We start from the raw sequence: 18,369 nt of genomic DNA, 5'->3' as shown, positions 1-18,369 counted from the left end.
CCGCGTACTGCAAAAAAAAAAAAAAAAAAAAATGTCGGCCCAGCGTAATTCAAAAGCTCAGCATTCCACCCACCCCACCCCAGTGAAGGGCTTTGGATGGTTAAAGGCAAAAGGCTGGACATGCTGAAGTGGCCACAGTGGTCCTTCCCTGATCCAGGATGTCTTGCCCCTTCCCCCCACCACTATGTCTTCAGGAGTCTGGGCCCCAGGCCAGGTGCACCACTCAACAAGTAAAAGCATGAGGTGAGCTTTCAGGCCAGGCTGTGGGGAGAAACTGAAGGGGAAGGTGGACATGCTTCATAACCACTCCTTTTGGGTGGGTAGCCACAACCACTTACGCAGCATCGCTGGTTCCGTAACTTCCCAACAGCCTTGAAAGGAAAGCACAGCCTCATGACAGGGCAGTGAAGCCCCTGGGGCTGTGGTAGAACCAGGAGGGAGCACAGGTTGCCTGGTTCTTTCCCCACATGGCTGCTCTCCAGGCCCAAAGTCCTAGTGTGGTGACCCTGGGCTAGGGAAAAGATGCGTCAGCTCCGTAGGTAGTCCAACGTGGTCCCAAGGGAGGGCTGAAGGGAAAAGCCTGGACTCTAAATGCCCAAAGTTCCCTTTCTGGCATGATGTGCTGGTACCAGGAGGAGCTCCAGAGAGAGCCCCTAGGCCCAGGCAAACTAGGCCACCCAACATTCCCAGTTCCCAAAGAATCCAGTCTCTCCAAACCGTCGTTGGGCCCGGGGGCGGTGGGGGTGGTGGTGCGGGGGGAATAGGACCTCACAGGCTCATTTTAGCCTCAGGTTAAGAACGGAGGCGCAGGGGGGCCAAAGCTAGAATTCCCCTTCCCTCGGCGCTGGGGCACATGCCACCGCAGTCACCTTCCCCGGAGGGCCCGGGCCCGCGGACTGGGGATGCCCTCCTGGGTCTGACCTGCGGCCGCGGCGTCTCTCGAGCGCGGACGGCGGATTGTCTCCCGCCGGGCTCACAGCTGGGCCCGCGACTTGCGCTCGGGTCCGGCTCCCTCTCCAGCTCTGCGCCGGGGCTGGCGGGTCTGGGGGGTGAAGAAGGGACAGCACGTCCCAGTTCTCAGGCAGGGCGGGGCGGGGTGGAGCGGAAAAAAGCGGGGGCGCCGGGAACCGCCGAGGGGCTCCGAGGGGACCCGGGCGCGCAAGGTGAGACCGCACGAGCTCGCAAGGCTCAGCTGGGGTAGATGTCCAGTCCGTGGCGAGGCTCGGCTAATGCAGCCGAGTGAACGGCGAAAAGGGCAAGTCCACCTCTACCGGTCTGCTGGGGCTGGGGAGAAGGCAGAAGAGGGGGAGAGGGTGCGAGGGGACGGGAGAGGCGCCCCCCAAATCCTCTCCACGCGGGCGGATCTGGGCTTTAAGACCAAGAGGATCGGTCAACGCCTGCAGACCAGGCCACGCGTTCGAGCAAGGCATCCGTCCTAAGACCCTTTAAGAGTCCGTGGTAACACCCACCCCCCGGAGGTCCTCGTGAGATCTCGGGGGTCTCACCGCCCTCGAGCGCCTCCCGCGCCCTGCCGGAACCCGGATTGCATCGCTAGGTTTGTGCTAGAACTGCCCGGGGTTGTGGGCAAGGGGCGAGGAGAAGCAGGGGTCCGAGCGATGGCTGCGTAGGACACGGTTCTCGTGCACCCGTCCTTTTTCTGTCCCAGGCTGGGTGGGGGCGGGCGCAGCGCCTCAGAAGCCTTGGGTGCGGTCTGAGTAGGTTGAGGCTACTTGGAGTTGGGGGCTGGGGGAAGGGAGGGAAAGCAACCCGGACCCGGTTTGGCTGGTCATAGTCTAGTACTTAAGTGAGTTAGAGGAGTGGGGGTTGGAAGAGAGCCCCGCCAGGAGAAAGGGCGTGCGCTTTGGGCGACAGAACGTCCAGACGTGGTTCCTTCTCTATCCCATCCCTGGGAGCGCTGCGTGTGAGGTTCCACCACGAGGAGGAGAGCTGCGCGTGCTGCGAGGCACGCAGTGTTTAGAAGAGGCGAAGGTAGGAAACAGCGGTCCGGGTTTGAGTGGCGGGGATGCGCCTGCTGGAGTCTGTGCGGTCCGGGTGGGTTTTGGAGGATACCTTGAAGTGTTGTCCCCGCCCCGGCCCCTAGAGGCGCACTTCCTGCATCCGCCCAGACCAAGTTCGGATCTAGTGGGAGTTCAAAAACAAAGTATGGTGAGAAACTAAGAACAGGCAAACAAACAACAACAACAACAAAAAAAAACTTAATAAGGTCCCAAGGTTTATCTCTGCTTAACTGGAGTCTAGATAGTTTGACTGGCGTGATTCAGCACCCCAAGGCTCCTCACACACCACAGCCCTTATTAGGGATTCCTGCCCCAACGCGCTTTTCAGATCTTGTTCTCTTTCTCCACTTAACTCCTACTTTGGTGCAAAAGCACACATACACATGCCCACACACCTTCTTGAAGAAAAGAGACTGGGACAGGAGTTCTGGACAGGGTCCCCTTAGCCATCCAGAGCCGTAAACTTTGAATGGGGTCCACCCTAACCAGAGAAATAAACCATCACATTCTAGTAGGTCTGTATCACCAATAAGAGCTCTTGGCAACTCCAGGAATGTCACCCACTCCCCCTTTGTAGAGAATTAGTAGTCTTTATGGGTTCTAGAAGAAGGGGAAGGCAGTCAGGGGAAGACTTGAGGAAGAAATCCCTGTGAAGTTACCAGAGGCCACAGAGCATTAAGAAAGTACATAAGGACTTTGAATGCTGAAGCCTGGAGCTTGTACTAGGCTATATTTCCTTAAAAGATTGTAGCTTTATTTCTTGGCCATCCCTCATACACACACAGGAACCCCACTTCTCCTGTGGTAGCTAAGGAATGGGTAACTGTATCTGAAATGCAACTGAGTATGAGAAATGCTTTAGTATTTCAAGGGAGTTCAGAAAGGGAAAAGGTGTCCCTTACTTCTCCAGGCCGGGTGAGAAAGGAGAACCCCCAAAGTGTAGGGATTGGCCCAGCCTGTGAGAAAGCACCTCAGTTTTGTCACAGGAGCCTCTGATGCAGCATTTTTGTGTCTAGAGGTCTGTTACTGGGAACTCCTTCCTTCTTGTGTCTGTATTTCTGTTTATATGAACCTACAGGTGTATGTCTGACTGTATCCTGTGCCTATTTATATTAGTATATATTTATATCAATATAACAATCATGGTAGTCAGCTAGGGGAGAAGTGGTGGAGTGCAGATTGACATGAGATTTCTCTCAGATTAGAAAAATTCTACTGTCAGACCCTCCTTGGCAAGCCAGGGACGAAGATGTTCCCAAGGGAAACTACAAGCTTTGTAGGAAAAGCAGGATTATTGGGTGTGGGAACTTTTCATTTCAGTCCCACCTCTTCATGCAGGAGGCCTCTTAGCTTAATAATTAAAACCAAATTAGGATCAGGGTCAATAAAAATTAACTTTAAATTGGGCAATGTAGATTAAAGAAGACCTAATTCATTAAACTGAACAAGAAGGAATTAAGGTAAGTTTTATTCACCAACTGTCTTTTTGCTTTAGTCAATTTTACTGTTTTGGAGAATTGGAGATAAGTTAACATGTTCTTCTGTACTTAAGATACAGAAACCCTTTTGTTAGTGTTTCTTTGAATCATCATGTTAATAGAGATGAGCCATTTTTATAAAATATTTTATAACCTCTCTTTGAAATAAATGCAGGAAGAATGCTAATACATGACCCTGATCAAAATACATTGCACCTTTATTATTTGCCTATGTTGCAAATATTTGGTTTTGAAATTCCAGCATATAACATTTACTCTTACTTGAATACTATGTATTCAGACTTGCTTTATCTTCCTATATTAACCAAGATAGTCTACATTTTATAGCCTTTCCTAAATCATATAGCCTTCCATCAAAATTGTAACGGCTTCAGTCTAGGTGTCATAAATAAAAAATTCTTAGACCAATAAATATCTGCTTTAAAATAAGTATCAGTGGGACTTCCTTGGTGGTCCAGTGGTTACGACTCCACGCTCCCAATGCAGGGGGCCCGGGTTTGATGCCTGGTCAGGGAACTAGATCCCACATGCATGCTGCAACTAAGAGCCTGCATGCTGCAACTAAAAAGATCCCACATGCCGCAACTAAGACCCAGAGCAGCCAAATAAATAAATAAATAATAAAATAAAATAAATATTAAAAAGATAAGTATCACTATCACATATTTTACAAAATAATTTAATCCTCAGATTCTTAATTATCTTCAGCTGGAGTTGAAATTTATGTTTCAGATTCAATTAAACATGAACATTCATGCTTTGGAGACTCCAACTGTTGGAAGAGGCTTTCTGAAAATTTTGTGAAAGCACTAAAAATGGACAGGGTTGGTCAAATCCCTCCCTGTCCAGTCCTTAGCCCTATGTTGGTGATAGTTAATGTTGAATGATTATGATAGAGGGCAGTGAGGGAGCACAGCTCCCTCTTGTGTGCAAAACAGAAGATGCCTCTCGCAGGAATAGGGACCCGTTCATTCATATATTCATCCATTCCATCCACAGACTGATTGGTAAGTATATGCTGCATGCAGCGTATGCAAAGATGGAAAGGCAAAGTCGTTGCCCTTTAGGAGATTAGAAGCTAATGGGTTCTAAACGTTCAAACAGTTAGAGTGCAGTGTAATTATTGTGCCTGTGAAGGTATGTTCAAAATGCAGTCAGAACGTTAGAGGCGGGAACATCTGCACTAGCCTGATGACGTCAGAGGAAACTTCACAGAGGTGGTAACACAAGCTGAGACTTGATGGGTGAAGAGCTTGCCATGGGAGTAAGAGCATATTCCAGACAGAGGAAATAGCATATACAAAGGCACGAAGGCTTGAAAGAGCGTGTCAGATTCAGGGAGAGGCCAGTAGTTTAGTATGGCTAGAGATTAGATGGCACAAAAGATGGAGATGGAAGTGCAGGTGGGACCAGATCACAAAGGACTTTGCATGTGATGGTGAGAAGATTAGATTTAACCCAGAGCAAAGAAGTGAAATGCTTATATTTGCTTGTTAGAAGAATTGTTGTGGCACCGGGCCAGACAGGATGAGGCTGAATTAGGGCCAGAGGCAGTCGGGAAGGAAATGCCTGGGTGGTTTCAAGAAATATTTAGGAGGTAAGATGGTTCAGCTCTCTGGCTTATTTGATTGATGAGGTGGTGATGCCACCAAAGAGGCAAATAAAACAGAAGAAAAAGCAGAGTGGAGACCGTGAATTCAGTTTGGGACCTGTTAAATCCAAGGCATCCTTGGAACAGCCAAGTGAAATGTCCAGAGGATAGCTGGCCCTTTTGTGTTTGGAGCCCAAGTAGGGGGTCTATGTGGAGACATAGATTTGAGAAGCATCAGCCATGGGAATGGATGAACTTGCTGAGGGAATCATGAAGAGTGCTGGAAGAAGAGAGTCAAGACAGAATCCTAGGGAGCATAAATGTTTAAGAGGAGAGAAAGAACTAGCAAAGGAGCCACAGAAGGGTTGGCCAAAGGCAGGAGGCCCAGGAGAACATGGTGTCTTGGAGGGCCAGGGAGGAAGCCTGAAGAAAGAGGAATTACTACAGAGAGATCAAGAATGATGAAAAGTGAAAATTTCCCTTTAGATTTAGCGCTTGGTAACCTAAAGGAGAGAAGTTGGGGGTGGGAAGAAGCCAGATTCACTGAGGAAATAAGGCAGTGGACATACATAGACTATTCTTCCCAAAAGCCTGGCTGTGAAAGGGAGAGAGTGGCATAAGATAGTAGCTGGAGGGGACCCAAAAGGTCAAGAGAAAGAGTTCCTTTTCTTTGTGTTCTTAAGATGGGAGAAATGTAAGCATATCCTTGAGAGAAAGAGCCAGCAGAGAAAGAGAAGCTGAAAAGTCACCAAGAGAAAGGGGGAGAACTGATGAGAAAGGTGGTGGTGAAGGCAGGCAGGATTAGAGTCAGAGCCCAAGAAGAAAGGAGATACACATTCCTCTGGAATGGGAGAGTTGAAGAGATAAGGGAAAAAAGCAAAACTTCATGTTAAAACTGAGACAGCGTTTATTTCACTTGCCCCAAAGACAGAATTAAATGTTTAAACTGTCTCTTTGTCTCTGCCTGATACCATGCTACTCCCCAGAGACAGCACCAGGAGGTGGCCAGCCTAGAAGGAGAGAGAGAGGTTGGGAGCTACGATGTGTCATAGAGAATCACAGAATTTAGAACTAGAATGGGTCCTGGAGATCATCATATCCAACTGCAGAGGAGGAAGCCAAGAAACAGGGAGGTTCTCATTTGCCTGTCCAGTTATAAAATCAGTCAGTGAATGGGACTTTCCTGTCAGTCCAATGGTTAAGACCCCAGGATGCCAATGCAGGGGTGCAGGTTCAATCCCTGCTCTGGGAACCTAGATCCCACACGCCGTGCAGTATGGCCAAAAAAAATTAAAAAAGAAAAGAAAAAAAAAATCAGTCAGTGAAGAACTGGAACTAGACCCAGAACTGATTCCTGCCCAGGGTTCCCACCAAGAAGGATTGGTGAAAGAGATCAATGGAGTAATGAAATGTCCCCTCCTTCCCAATCTGGTAGCTTCCATTTATTAATATTATTCTGTTCCAGGTACTATTCTTAACACTTTACAGACACAATCTTGTTTCATATTCACAATGACCCTATGAAGTAAACATTATCATCATCATCCCTATTTTTAAAATACGCCCAAGTCTCTGTAACTTGAAGAGGCAAAGGCAGAATTCAAACACAGAGCTACTAACTTCTAAGCTTATTCTTTCACCGTATCACTTAACAAGACATTACCTGGTCAGACTGTAACTTACAGAGCTTCCTGGTTACCAAGGCCCCAGTACAGATTATATACAGGGAAATGAGCAGAGCTGGGTTCGTTGATTGTAAGATGCATTTTTTTTTTTCACATTTTGACATCTCTGAAGTTGAGGTGTGTTTTACCAGCGATGGCTGTCATTGTTTAATTGGCAGTGTTTTTTCCTCTTTCTTTCTTTGTGGTACTTAAAATAATAGCATGTCTTGCAATCATTCTGTCTGGATTTAACAAAGCACAGTAAATTTAGGTGCCATTTCCCCAATATCCTGTCTGCAAAGAGACAAACTAGAGCCAAAATAGCTCTGAGATCAGGGGACAGACAGAAACGAGGTAAGCCAGGGTTTGACCTGAAATGAAGCCTAGGAATTTAAATCAAGGAGGAAGGCTGCTGTTGATGATGTGTGGGGTAGAAGGACATCTGGCCTCAGCACTGTGCCCTAGTGGAGGGCAGGCTCCTTCAGTGCCCATTGAGGTGAGCTCAGTTCAGCTCTATTGCTCTCGAGTTGCCAGAACAGGAGCCAGGGTGCCCGAGAAAGCTTGTCAGACCAGCCCGGGCAGTGCCAGGTCTGAGAATCAGCCCTCTGATGATGTAGTTGGATTATATACTTAGCAGAGCTATCTTGCCTTTGTTCTTTGGGGAGTGAGGAGGAAAGCCAACCTTTTTGTAATCTGTACCATCTTTCAGCCTTATGCCTTCTCTTGACAGAAAATATAGCTCTTTCTATGTTCTGTGATCCGTCTGCTTGTGCTGGAGGCCTGAGGGAGATAAAAGAGAATTACATTTCTTAAGACAGTCCCAGAGGAAGCAGAGAAGCCTGGAGGGTAGTGGTGGCACTGGTTTAGGGGACCTGGGGGTTAGCAAGGGAGCATGGAGTGACAGAGACTGATTGCCAAGACCCTTATTCTCTCACAGCTAAAAACATGTGGAGATGGATGGCTGAGGGGTAGCGGAAATGGCAGTAACAGTGGCGTCTGGTGAGCACCAGAGAAGAAGGGTCTGGTTTATTCTCTGCTGGGTCTCTGGCCCCAAGAACAGTGTGTGGCACATAGAGGGCACTCAGTAAACACCTACTGTTGTTGTAGAGCATCCGCCTCCTCTGAACAACCCCACCAAAATGGCTGCTTTGGGACACACATTCCCCTTCTACGCTGGCCCCAAGCCGAACTTCCCAATGGTCACCACCTTGGCCGTCATCATCGCCATCTTTCTGACTTCACTGGTCACCTTCATCATCATCCTGCCAGGCATTCGGGGCAAGACGGTGAGAAACAAAACCAGCCCTGGAGACCCCAGCCCCAGAGAGACCTCGGCCTCGGGGTGAGGGGGCCAGACTTTCTGACTACAATCAGATTCAGGAAAGAGATTCTAGTCCCGAGAAAGCGTCACCCACCCTCCCAGCAGAGAGCTCCCTGCTCATTGATTCAACAGATAATTACTGAGTATCTATTATGGGCCAGGCACTTTGATCTCTGGTGACCAAGTGACCTCAGTTTTAGAACACCCTTCCCAAGTCTGGAAGGAGAAAGGCTGGATTTGGAAGGAGGGTGCTCCCTCCTAAACCCACCCACCCTGTGATGCAGAGGCTGTTTTGGATCCTGCGAGTAATGACCAGCTTATTCATTGGAGCTGTGATCCTGGGTGAGTGTGGAGTGCAGCTGACTTGGGCAGCTGCCTGCATTCCATCTCTTCTATCCTGGCTCCCTCACAGAGGCTCTGCTTCAGGGTGGGCTTCTAGACCTCCCTGCCCACACGCCTCCCTCACCCTGGCCTTATCCCCTCACATCTACCTTTGCCCTGACAGGTGCAAGCCTCCTGGATGCATCTCTCCAACCTTCCTAACATTTTTATTCAGAGGAAAGCAGGTCAAAATGAATGCCTTTGGGGACAGGGTCTACGGAGGCTGGAGGGAGAGAATGGTGGAGGGCTGCTTGCTTTGCTTTGGAGATTAGGCGATAGGAAGCACAGAAAGTCTCTGTGTTGAAGCTCTCTGTGTTTGCCCAGCATGGTTTATTATGTTAATGTTTCCTGCCCCAGCTGCTTGAGTAGCTCTCCCTATATGGGGGCAGGAAGGGAGGACAGGGGGAGAGGATTATGACCAGGGGAGATATTAGATTCTGACCCATTTATTCATCCCATACCTATTGTTGGCAAACTTACTATGAGCCAGGCCCTAGGCGGGTTACTGGATACACAACTATGAGCAAAACTGACATGGTCCCCTTGCAGCTCTCCCTCTGACTAACCCAGCAATGCCCAGACCTCCCTGAGTTCCTGAACATCAAACTCCCCAACCCCAGCCGTGAATTTCAGTTCTGAGTGGTCTGTGGGCCAGGTCAGCACCAACACATCATACAAGGCCTTCAGTTCCGAATGCATCAGCACCGCTGTTGGGCTGCAGATTGGGCTGGGAGGAGTCAACATCACGCTCACAGGTGAGGGAGGGCTCTTGCCTGGGAGGAAGGGAAAGCCTCTGCTCTGCGGCTTTGGGATCTATGTTGGGTGTGGTCTAAAGAGCTCTAGGATCCGGGCCGGGGGAGGTAGGAAGGGAGGTTCTCAGGCCTCAGAAGCTGCCTTCTCTCACTTGAGACCAGAGCCTGGCCCTCTTCCAGTGTGATAAACCTCTGCCCAGGTAAATACCCACTCTGACCCTCGGGTCCCTGATGAGCACAGCTGCTCCATTCCCCAGGGACCCCAGTGCAGCAGCTGAACGAGACCGGCTATTAGAACGAGGAGTTCACCTGGCGCCTGAGGGAGAACTACGCCGAGGAGTATGCCAAGGCCCTGGAGAAGGGGCTGCCAGACCCCGTGCTCTACCTGGCCGAGAAGTTCACCCCACACAGTCCGTGTGGCCTGCATGGCCAGTACCGCCTGGCGGGACACTACACCTCGGCCACACTGTGGTGAGGGTGGGACGGAGGCCCTGCTGGCCTAGACCCAGGAGTGGGGTTCCTACCCATCTCTCCCCCACTCATGTGGAGACCCCTAGTGGGACAGTCTGGCACCAGTCACCACGGTGCTTGGTTGGGAAGCCCACAGGCAGGAATCCCTACCTCACCTCTTTGGGGTGTCCTTGGGTCCCTGAGCCTCCACCTGGGCCCCTCCAGGTAGAAGTTCACCCCAAACAAGGTAGAGGTGCCTGGGCCAGCCTTCCCCAGGTCGTGGCTCTCCAGGGTGGCATTCCTCTGCTGGCTGCTGGCGGATGTGATGCTGTCCAGGCCTGTGCTGGTCTACGGTGGCCACGTGCTGCTGGCCACGGGTGTCTTCCAGCTGTTGGGACTGCTCTTCTCCACGGCCACGTCACTCACCCCACCCTGTCCCCCACGCTTGGGCACTGCCGCACTGCACACTCACCGTGGGCCTGCCTCTTCTGGATCACACTGACCACGGGTGAGGCCCAGTCCTGAAGGCAGGGATGGGAGGACTCAGGGCTGGGGCCCGTCAGGTCCGTGGGATTGAGCGTCTGCCTCCAGGGACCGGGAGGCACTTCTGGGGACCTTTCCCCTCTTTAGAGCCCCCTCCGCCGCTGGGTTTCCCCTTCGCAGATCCACAGCCCCTCCCTCCTCATATATCCCTACTCCCCTGTGTCTTATCTCTGTCTCTGTCATGTCCCTCATCCCTTAACTCTCTGTGCACCCAGCTCTTCCCCAGATCTTACGATCTCATGTCCCCCCCTTCCCCCAAACACCCTTCTCTGTGTGCCCCATTCTTAGAACACTTCTCTGTGCCTATTTCACATAGCCTTAAATTGCCCTGCAGTTTTATTGTCCTCTCCTGTCCCACTGTGTCCTGCCCTCCCCCCAGGGTTTGTCTGTTTTCAGAGTTCTCTCTCCCTCTCTCCTGGGATGTAATTGAAGGAGCACTGGGTTTAGAGTCCAAAAACTCAGAGCAACAGAGCCACATCAGCCACATGACCCTATGCCAGTCACTTCTCGGAGCCTAAGTTGCCCTGAAGCAGGGATGATATAGGCTTCTCTTAAGAGGTGTCCTAATGCTCTTAGCAGAAGATGTCCTTGGGAAGGTGTTACTATCACTAAGGTGGGATACTTGTTGCCTCATCCCCAGGACTGCTCTGTGTGCTGCTGGGCCTGGCCACGGTGGTGGCCCACAGGCTGCAGGCTTTCTTCAGCCACTGTGGGAGAGGACCCTGTCCTGGGCGGGATCCTGAGGAAGGGGGACTCCTGAGCCCTCGCTACAGGTCCACAGCTGAGAGTCCCGAGCCTAAGGACATTCCTCTGTCAGAGGCTTCCTCTGAGGTGCCCTGTGAGGAGTCTGACTGTGCCCTGGAAAGTTCATCTCCCTGGTGGCCACCCGGACTTCCAATCTGGCTCCAGACTTCACTGGGAACCCCCCAAAACACCACCAGAACTGCCTGCAGGATTGGTTGTATCAGGTTCCCAGCCCCAATGTGTAGGTGGAGTAGGAAAGGAGGCTCTACCTATTGATGTTAAAACATGAAACAAAACAAAAAGCCCTAAGGCAGATGTTGGGGCTGCCATAAACCCTGCTGCCATGCGTGATGAGACCAAGCAGGGGCTGCCCCTCCTTCTGCCCAGCTACCCTGCCCTCCCTTGGGGCTTTGCCTCTTCGAGGTGCCATTTACTGAAACCCAGCTCCACCCACATGATGACATACGTGTACAGGGGGCTTACAGTGCGATTCTCCCATGTTCCCTCTCATCCCTCTGCATCTCTTGTTTTCCTTTTTATTCTCTTTTGTTCTCCCTTTTGTTCTTCCTTCACTTCCCCAGCTTGTGTGATCTCTTGGTACAATGAACGTACTGCGAGGGAGGAGAGACCAAACTTCTTGTTCTAGATCTAATATTAACCAATTGTGTCCCATTCTCTCTGAGCTTCAGTTCTCAAACCTGCCGAATAAGACTGTAGGACTTGCCAAGGACCTAAAACAAACAAACAAAAAATCCCGGGATTTACAGCCTTATGCCTTGCTGACATTTACCTCGGCCCTCAGACACCACCCCTTTAATGAATAAACTGAAGCTAGTGAATAAACTCCAAAATGCCATTTCTTCTTAGCCCCCTCAGCTGGGCCAGCAGAGGGGGATCCCACAGGGCCAGCGGGGGTGGAGGTGCGGGGGAATGACCTGCCTGGTCACTGCTACCATCCACTTGGGGTAGCTCAGGAAGATACAGGCTCTGATTGTTCTTCTCTGAGCTCACTAGAGGGCACCCTCTCCCAGACCCTTTGCCGGGTTACTCTGCATTCTTCAGACACAGAGAATCCGGCGTCTGTGGCAAAGCAGAAAAAGAGTGTACTAGGCTGCCTCCAATCCAGGGAAGTCTCCCCAGAGCTCGTATCCCGAAAAGCCTTGAAAAGCCATGGAAAATAATGGGAGAAAGTTTTAAGAAAAATAGAAAAAAAGAAGAAAGTTTATTCACAGCTCACCCTAGGAGACTCTTTCCTGGGTGCAGGCGGCACATCTGAGGCCACTGGCCCTTTCCCCCCTCGCCCCCAGCGCAGTGCCCTCCCGGAGCTCCCCAGGCCCGGTGGGCACTGCTCCCCGGCCTCCGGGGGACCAAGGCAGAGTAGGAGTCCGAGGTTGAGTCCCTTTCACAGGTTAGTACTGATGGTTAGGTCTGAGCCCCAGAACTGCTTATGCAGTGGGTTGTTGAGGATGAGAGGAGAGCTCCCTTTCGCTTGACTTTCGAGGCCCTTGACGCTTCCATCCAAGAAGGTGTGAAGAGCGCTGGTCCGAGTGTAGTGGAGACTCAGCACCGCGACTCCGAGGAGGAGGCACAGGATGCCTGCATTAGCGCAGTCGCGGGTAAAGAGGGCGGTCAGAGCTCTAGAACCCGGCCGCCCGACTCCATCTATTGGAGGTATTTGCGTTTCTTCCCCAGACACACGCACCACGGAAAGACCTCTAATATGGCATACATGATACACGGGTTCGCACGCCACTGGGGCAAGATACCGAACCCTTCCGAACTCCCTTCCCCTCCTCTATAAAATAGGCACAAGAGTGCCTGCCTCTACGAACTACTGAGAGGGGCAAATTAGATAATGTATGTGAACTTATTATGCAAACCGGAAAGCGCACGCTAGGATAAATCTCGTCTCTGCCCCCAGACACCCGGGGGCCGGTTCCCTCGGTCCTCACCCGTGGCCAGCGTGATCCAAAAGGCGGCGCCGTAGTGAGTGGTGAGCTCGGAGGAGCCAAGGCGGAGCTGGCAGAGAGGCACGCTGGAGATGGAGGCGAAGGCGAAGACGGAGAAGAGTGTGAAGGCGCCGGTGATCAGGAGAGCCAGGCCTCCGTAGTGCGGGACCGGCATGGAGAGCAGCACGTTGGAGAGGAGCCAGAAGCAGAACGCCACCCTGCGGGGAGGGGACCAGCGGAGCTGTGAGCCGGATTCCCCCAGCCCGCTCGGGTTCCCACGGGCTCGCCTCCCCTACCTCCCGGCCCCAGAACAAAAGCCCGGGGCTGGGATGGCGGAGGCGCAGGGAAACACTGGAGGGGAGTAGCCGGCGCCCAGCCATTGCTGGGTCTCTTCGGATTCCCACGGTCTGTACGGACCTCGTGACCATCGGCCCGCGAGGCGGCAACTCTCACCCCAAGCGCGTCGGGCTGTAACTGTAGCTCACATCCTCCGGCTCACATGCCCCCACCCGGACCCCCGCCACACACACGCACGCGCGCGCGCAAGTACGCAAAGTGTCTTCTTTCCGCGCTCACCACAGCGTGGCCGAGGCGTAGTGTCCCGCCAAGCGGTATTGGCTATAAACCCCGCAGGGGCTGCTCGGAGTGAACTTCTCCGCCAGATAGAGAACTGGATCCGGCAGCCCCTTCTGCAGTGCCTCCGTGTACGCCCCAGCATAGTTTTCGCCGATCCGCCAAATGAACTGCTCGTTGTAGTTGATGGTCTCGTTCAACTGCTGCACTGGGTTCCCTGCGGAGGACGGCGGCGTCACCCGGCTGCGTACAGCGAGGACCGGGCAACTAAGCGGGATTCGGATAGGAAAGTGAGAATCTTGAGAGAAATAGGTTTGGCAGCGGTTGGGGAAAACACAAACCAATGAGAGCCAAAAGCTATTCTATATGAGCTTGTGGGAGCTGTCCTCACAGGTCCTCCAGCTGCCCCTGCCTGCCACACACCCGCAACCATGGTGTCTGCCAACCTCAGGAGTTCACTTCGCCGCAGCTCCTCACCTGTGAGTGTAACATTAACGCCCTCCAGGCCCACGTGCAGACCGACGTGGGCTCGGACGCGTGCCGCACTGAAGGCCTTGTAGGATGTATTGGTGCTAACTCTGCCCACTGACCATTCTGCGCTGAAGTGTACCGCTGTGGGGAGAGGCAAACCGTGGGGGAGGGGAAAGGTTAGGGAGAAGATTGGGGAGATGGGATTGGGAGCGTGGTGATGGGAGTTGGGACACTGCACAGACACGGGGGGGGGGTTCTAGGAGTCCAAAGGGATATACACGGTAAGGGTGGAAGAGTGGACACTAGAAGGAGCCCACTAGAAAGAGAATGGGAAGAGGGAGTGGGAACCCATCCCCAGTTCTCCATTTTCCCAGGTGCCCTCAGGCCACCTCCTTCCTCACCCCTGGGCCTCTCCCCCTCCGCTGCATCACACACTCACCCACAATTTCTGCTCCTATGAACAGGCTGAGGAGAACTCTCACCAACCAGAACCAGCGCTGCAGGAACAGGAACCGGGTCAGGCCTGGGTACTGCCCAACCAGAGTCCCCAAGCTCTCCATTGACCCCATGCCACCCGGGCCTTTAGTGCTTCTGCAACTTCCCTCTCTTGCCCACTTTTCCCAGTTACATTTCTGACCTTTAAAGGCTGAAGTCAAGTCATGCAAGTCCCTCTGAGCCACTGACATTTTCTAATGTTTTCTGGCTGCATGATTCTGCCTCCCAGCCCCATTTTCCAGTCCACCCTGCAACTGGGCTGTCTCTATCTGGTGCTCCCCCACCACCTTCATCCCATTTCCTCTCCAGCCCTGGTCCCACCTCCTGCTTGGGTCACTGCCATGATGAGGCTCAGTGAGTCCAGAAGTGCTAGGCAGGCAGCGGTCACCTCCCTCAGGAGAGGGAGGCCTCAAGGTCTGGTCACCAAGTAGAGGAGGTGCGAACACAACCTCTCAGATATTACTAGGTGTGCCAGTTTCCCAGAAAACCAACACAAGACTCAGGGAGGCTAGGTCCTCCTAGACTTGAAAAACAGACAACTTAGATTCTGGAAGAGGAGGGAATCTAAGAAAAAGTGCCCAGTCTGCTACAACTTCGAAGAAATTTCTGTGGAGAAATCTCTGTCATTAGGATGGGGGCTCCCACACACATGACTCAACCCAGTGCACAGGTGAAACACAGCAGTATGAGTTGCTGGTTTCTGTCCTCTTGGCCAGAAGGTCATCACCTGAGGTCAGGATGGGAGTGGGATGGGAGTGGAGGTGCAGCCTGAGGAGAGGCAGGAGACCCCTGCAGCACGTGAAGACTAGAATTGGCCCCAGGATTACTGGACTGGGCACTCACTCTCTGCAGCAGCCTCCTGAATGTTCCAGCTGGGGTCAGCCTCTGGATGTCTTGTATGGGACCCTCTCCCTAACCTTGGGAAGGGGTGCTTGCTGGGCCAGGCTTCTGGCTATGCTCCACCTGTCTGGTTCAGCGCTTCAGTGCATGGAAGATCTTGCCGCCGTCTTAACTGTCCTATCCTCCAGAGACATGCTGTCCTTGATGCCCTCCACCCCCAGACCTAAGCCTCTAGTACCCCCTTACCGAGTGGCCACGAATCCCGGGTAAGATGAGTAGGAAGCTGGCAGCCAAGGCCAAGAACACCAGAATGACAATGAGTAGTGGGACGCTGATGCCAGCGGCATGCCGGGGCTGAGGGTAGAAGGGCAGCACACCGTTCCACAGAGTCATGCTGCAACCCGGCCGAGCTGGGTCTGTTCCAGCGGGGAGAGCGGTCACTGGCGTCCGAGCCCGGATCCCACTTCCCTTTACCCCGTTCCCTGCGTGCGAGGACTGGACTCAATAGACAAGTCAAGTCTGAGTGCCTCGGCTTCGCGCCTAAGGAAGCGCAGCAGCTAGCTGCCCTCAGGCGCTCTGGGTTGGCCGGGACGGAGTTAGGTAGGTGGGAGGGCGGGCTCTGCAAATAAGAGGCGGAGGTTGCTATGCAAATGAGAGGAGCCCCGCCTGCATAGCAAGAGGGTGAGTCCCAGTCCAGATGCTCACATCTGGCGCTGGTCTGGCCTGAGTGGACACCTGCACAGCTGGCCTCAGAGGACCCAGAGAGGAGGGTGAGAATGAAGCCGGGGAGGCTGAGGATCTGCGGGGCTGGGGAGGAGTGGTGGGGGAGAGGCAGAGAGCAGAGCAGAGAAGCAAAGATTCCAAGGAAAAGAAGACTTCTGAGCCCGATGGGGGCCCTAAGCCAGAGGTTTGAGTGGGACTTGGGACCTGATCTTCCCATCCCTCGTGTCCATGCACAGGCATTCACTGAGGGGTATGAGGGACTGCAGTTTGCAGATTCCCAGCTCACTAGCCACGTTCCTTTCCCTGCCTTCTCTAGGAGAAGCAGTTCCTGAGGGGTAGGACTCAAGGCTTTGTTCGGGACCTGGGAGGCTGGAGGTAAAGTCCTGCCAGGGACTGACAAGCCCCAGAGGATTTGTGCCTCCCGGGTTCCTGTGTGTGATCGGGGTTAGCTCTTCCACGGGGTGGAGGGTGGGGACCAGTGTCACTGCCTCGAGGGCTGCTTGTGCCTTTAAAAAAGTGCCCCGCAGGTGCGGGTACTTGGCGACGTTTCTAAAAGCTTCGCTCCAGAAGTGGACACAGCTGGCGTCTCCACCTCCTGTGCCAACTGTCGGTTTGGGGGACGCCTGCTCCGTGTCCCTCACGTACCACCTCCCACCCCCTTGGCCGCAGGGTCAGCATGCTCCGTGCAAGGCCAGAGGCCCTGGTGCTCCTGGGAGCTCTGCTGACTGCACTCCTGGACCCAGCGGGTAAGTACCAGACGCCCCTAGTTCGGGATGTCTCCCAGTTTCCCTTGGGAGTTGGGGAAGGGAGACGTGCAGGCAAGCGGCTTCCTGAGGCAGGAAGATGAGGTGAGATGGCTGAGCGGCTCAGCCAGATGGGAGACTTCCTGGCGCAGCCTAGACGCCGCGCGAGTATCGCCACTTGGGTCGGGTCGGAGGCGCTGGGCGGGCTGGAGAAGCACGGGCCGAGGCCGTCGGGTCCCAGAGGGGTTGCAGGGAGGCTAGCACTGAGTGGACCACCCTCTGACCCACAGGAGGCCAGGACTCACTCTCGCTGACCTGGGAAGTGCAGCGCTATGACGGCTGGTTCAACAACCTGAGGCACCACGAGCGTGGCGCTGCCGGTGCGTCCCGTGGTCTGGGGTGGGGAACGGCTAGTAGAGGGCAGGGTCGCGGGAGACCCGGCGCGGAGAAGCCGAGAGAGCGCGCCGCCAGCCGCCCGGCTGCCTGCACCGCGAATTCCTATACACCCCTGGGGACAGAAGAAGGAGTCTCGTCAGCGGGAGTGGGGAGTTGGAGGGAGGAGTAGAGCGAGGTTCGTGGGCTTGTCGGAGACGGAGTGCTCAGACAGAGCCCGGCTCCCTGCTTCCCACAGGCTCCCGACTGCGGCGCCTTGTACCAGCTAATTACGCGGACGGCGTGTATCAGGCTCTGGGGGAGCCGCTGCTACCCAACCCGCGCCGACTCAGCAACGCCGCCATGCGGGGCACAGCCGGGCAGGCATCCGGCCGCAATCGCACAGTGCTGGGGGTCTTCTTTGGTGAGAGCAAAGTGGGAGAACGCGTCTTCGGTGAGGGTTGACCTGGCGCTCAGCTCAGAGCCTGGGGAGAGGGGCCCTGAGGCCTCTCTGCAAGTCCACAGGAGACCGAACCAAGACCGAATACAAGACCCTGAACCACTTCATCTCCCCACCAAGCCTCCCTTCAAGCCCTTCTTCCTCTTGGAGGGATTTGGGAGTGTTGATTCGGGGGTATTTGCTCTCCTAATCTTTCTCTTATCACTGACTACAAACCCAGGAGTGCCACTAACCCTCATTATAGCTCTTAGAAGCTGATTCCCTTGCCGCCCCTCTCCTGTTGTGATTATATCTTCTTTCCCCCGAAGCGGGAGGGAGAGGCAGGATCTGTTAGGAGATGGGGACTGGCTTGGGGGAGCCCTTACATTAATTATATTATTTTGATTCTCCCAACAACATTATGGGGTGGGAGAGGAGGGTACTATAACCCCACTTTGCAAATTAGAAAAAAGTTTTAGAGCTGGTGGCGCGGAACTTGCCTTGGAACATCTGCCTTTGGGCTCTTCAGAAATTGGCGTCAGCCTTGGCGGTGGGGAGTAGCAATTCTCACCAGTTTGCCCCCGACGCCCGCAGGCTACCACGTGCTCTCAGACCTGGTGAGCGTGGAAAAGCCTGGTTGCCCGGCCGAGTTCCTCAACATCCACATCCCGCCCGGAGACCCCGTGTTCGATCGCGACCAGAACGGGGACGTGGTGCTGCCCTTCCAGAGGAGCCGCTGGGACCCCGAGACCGGACAGAGCCCCAGCAACCCCCGGGACCTGGTGGGCGGGGCAGGCGGCT

General features: G+C 53.6%; 3 protein-coding genes across 4 annotated transcripts in view; 2 read left to right on the top strand and 1 right to left on the bottom strand.

The window, feature by feature from the left end:
* The first annotated feature begins 853 nt into the window (after positions 1–853).
* Positions 854–9,701, top strand: DUOXA1 (dual oxidase maturation factor 1). The gene is given in 5 exon segments (XM_007472199.1): positions 854–1,163; positions 7,880–8,058; positions 8,378–8,435; positions 9,095–9,229; positions 9,484–9,701. Coding segments are annotated over 5 exon segments (900 nt in total).
* Positions 9,702–12,173: 2,472 nt separating this feature from the next.
* DUOXA2 (dual oxidase maturation factor 2) lies at positions 12,174–15,910 on the bottom strand. Its single transcript, XM_007467015.1, has 6 exons — positions 15,538–15,910; positions 14,396–14,453; positions 13,963–14,097; positions 13,489–13,702; positions 12,916–13,130; positions 12,174–12,559 (listed from the first exon to the last, which is right to left on the bottom strand). Exons 1-6 carry the CDS (start codon positions 15,682–15,684, stop codon positions 12,366–12,368), a joined length of 963 nt encoding a protein of 320 aa, XP_007467077.1. The 5' UTR covers positions 15,685–15,910; the 3' UTR covers positions 12,174–12,365.
* Positions 15,911–16,690: 780 nt separating this feature from the next.
* DUOX2 (dual oxidase 2) overlaps positions 16,691–18,369 on the top strand; it is an 18,701-nt gene continuing 17,022 nt past the window's right edge. For both annotated transcript variants that reach the window (XM_007467014.1, XM_007467013.1), the window contains exons 1-4: positions 16,691–16,760; positions 17,048–17,137; positions 17,389–17,553; positions 18,163–18,350. In XM_007467014.1, the coding sequence (XP_007467076.1) occupies positions 16,691–16,760; positions 17,048–17,137; positions 17,389–17,553; positions 18,163–18,350 (513 nt within the window). The remainder of the gene's footprint in view (positions 16,761–17,047; positions 17,138–17,388; positions 17,554–18,162; positions 18,351–18,369) is intronic.

This window comes from Lipotes vexillifer, unplaced genomic scaffold, assembly GCF_000442215.2.
Source record: "Lipotes vexillifer unplaced genomic scaffold, Lipotes_vexillifer_v1.1 scaffold1010, whole genome shotgun sequence".
NCBI lineage: Eukaryota > Metazoa > Chordata > Mammalia > Artiodactyla > Lipotidae > Lipotes > Lipotes vexillifer.
The sequence above is the reverse complement of the archived record's forward strand: the minus strand, read 5'-3'. Positions and strand labels throughout refer to the sequence as shown.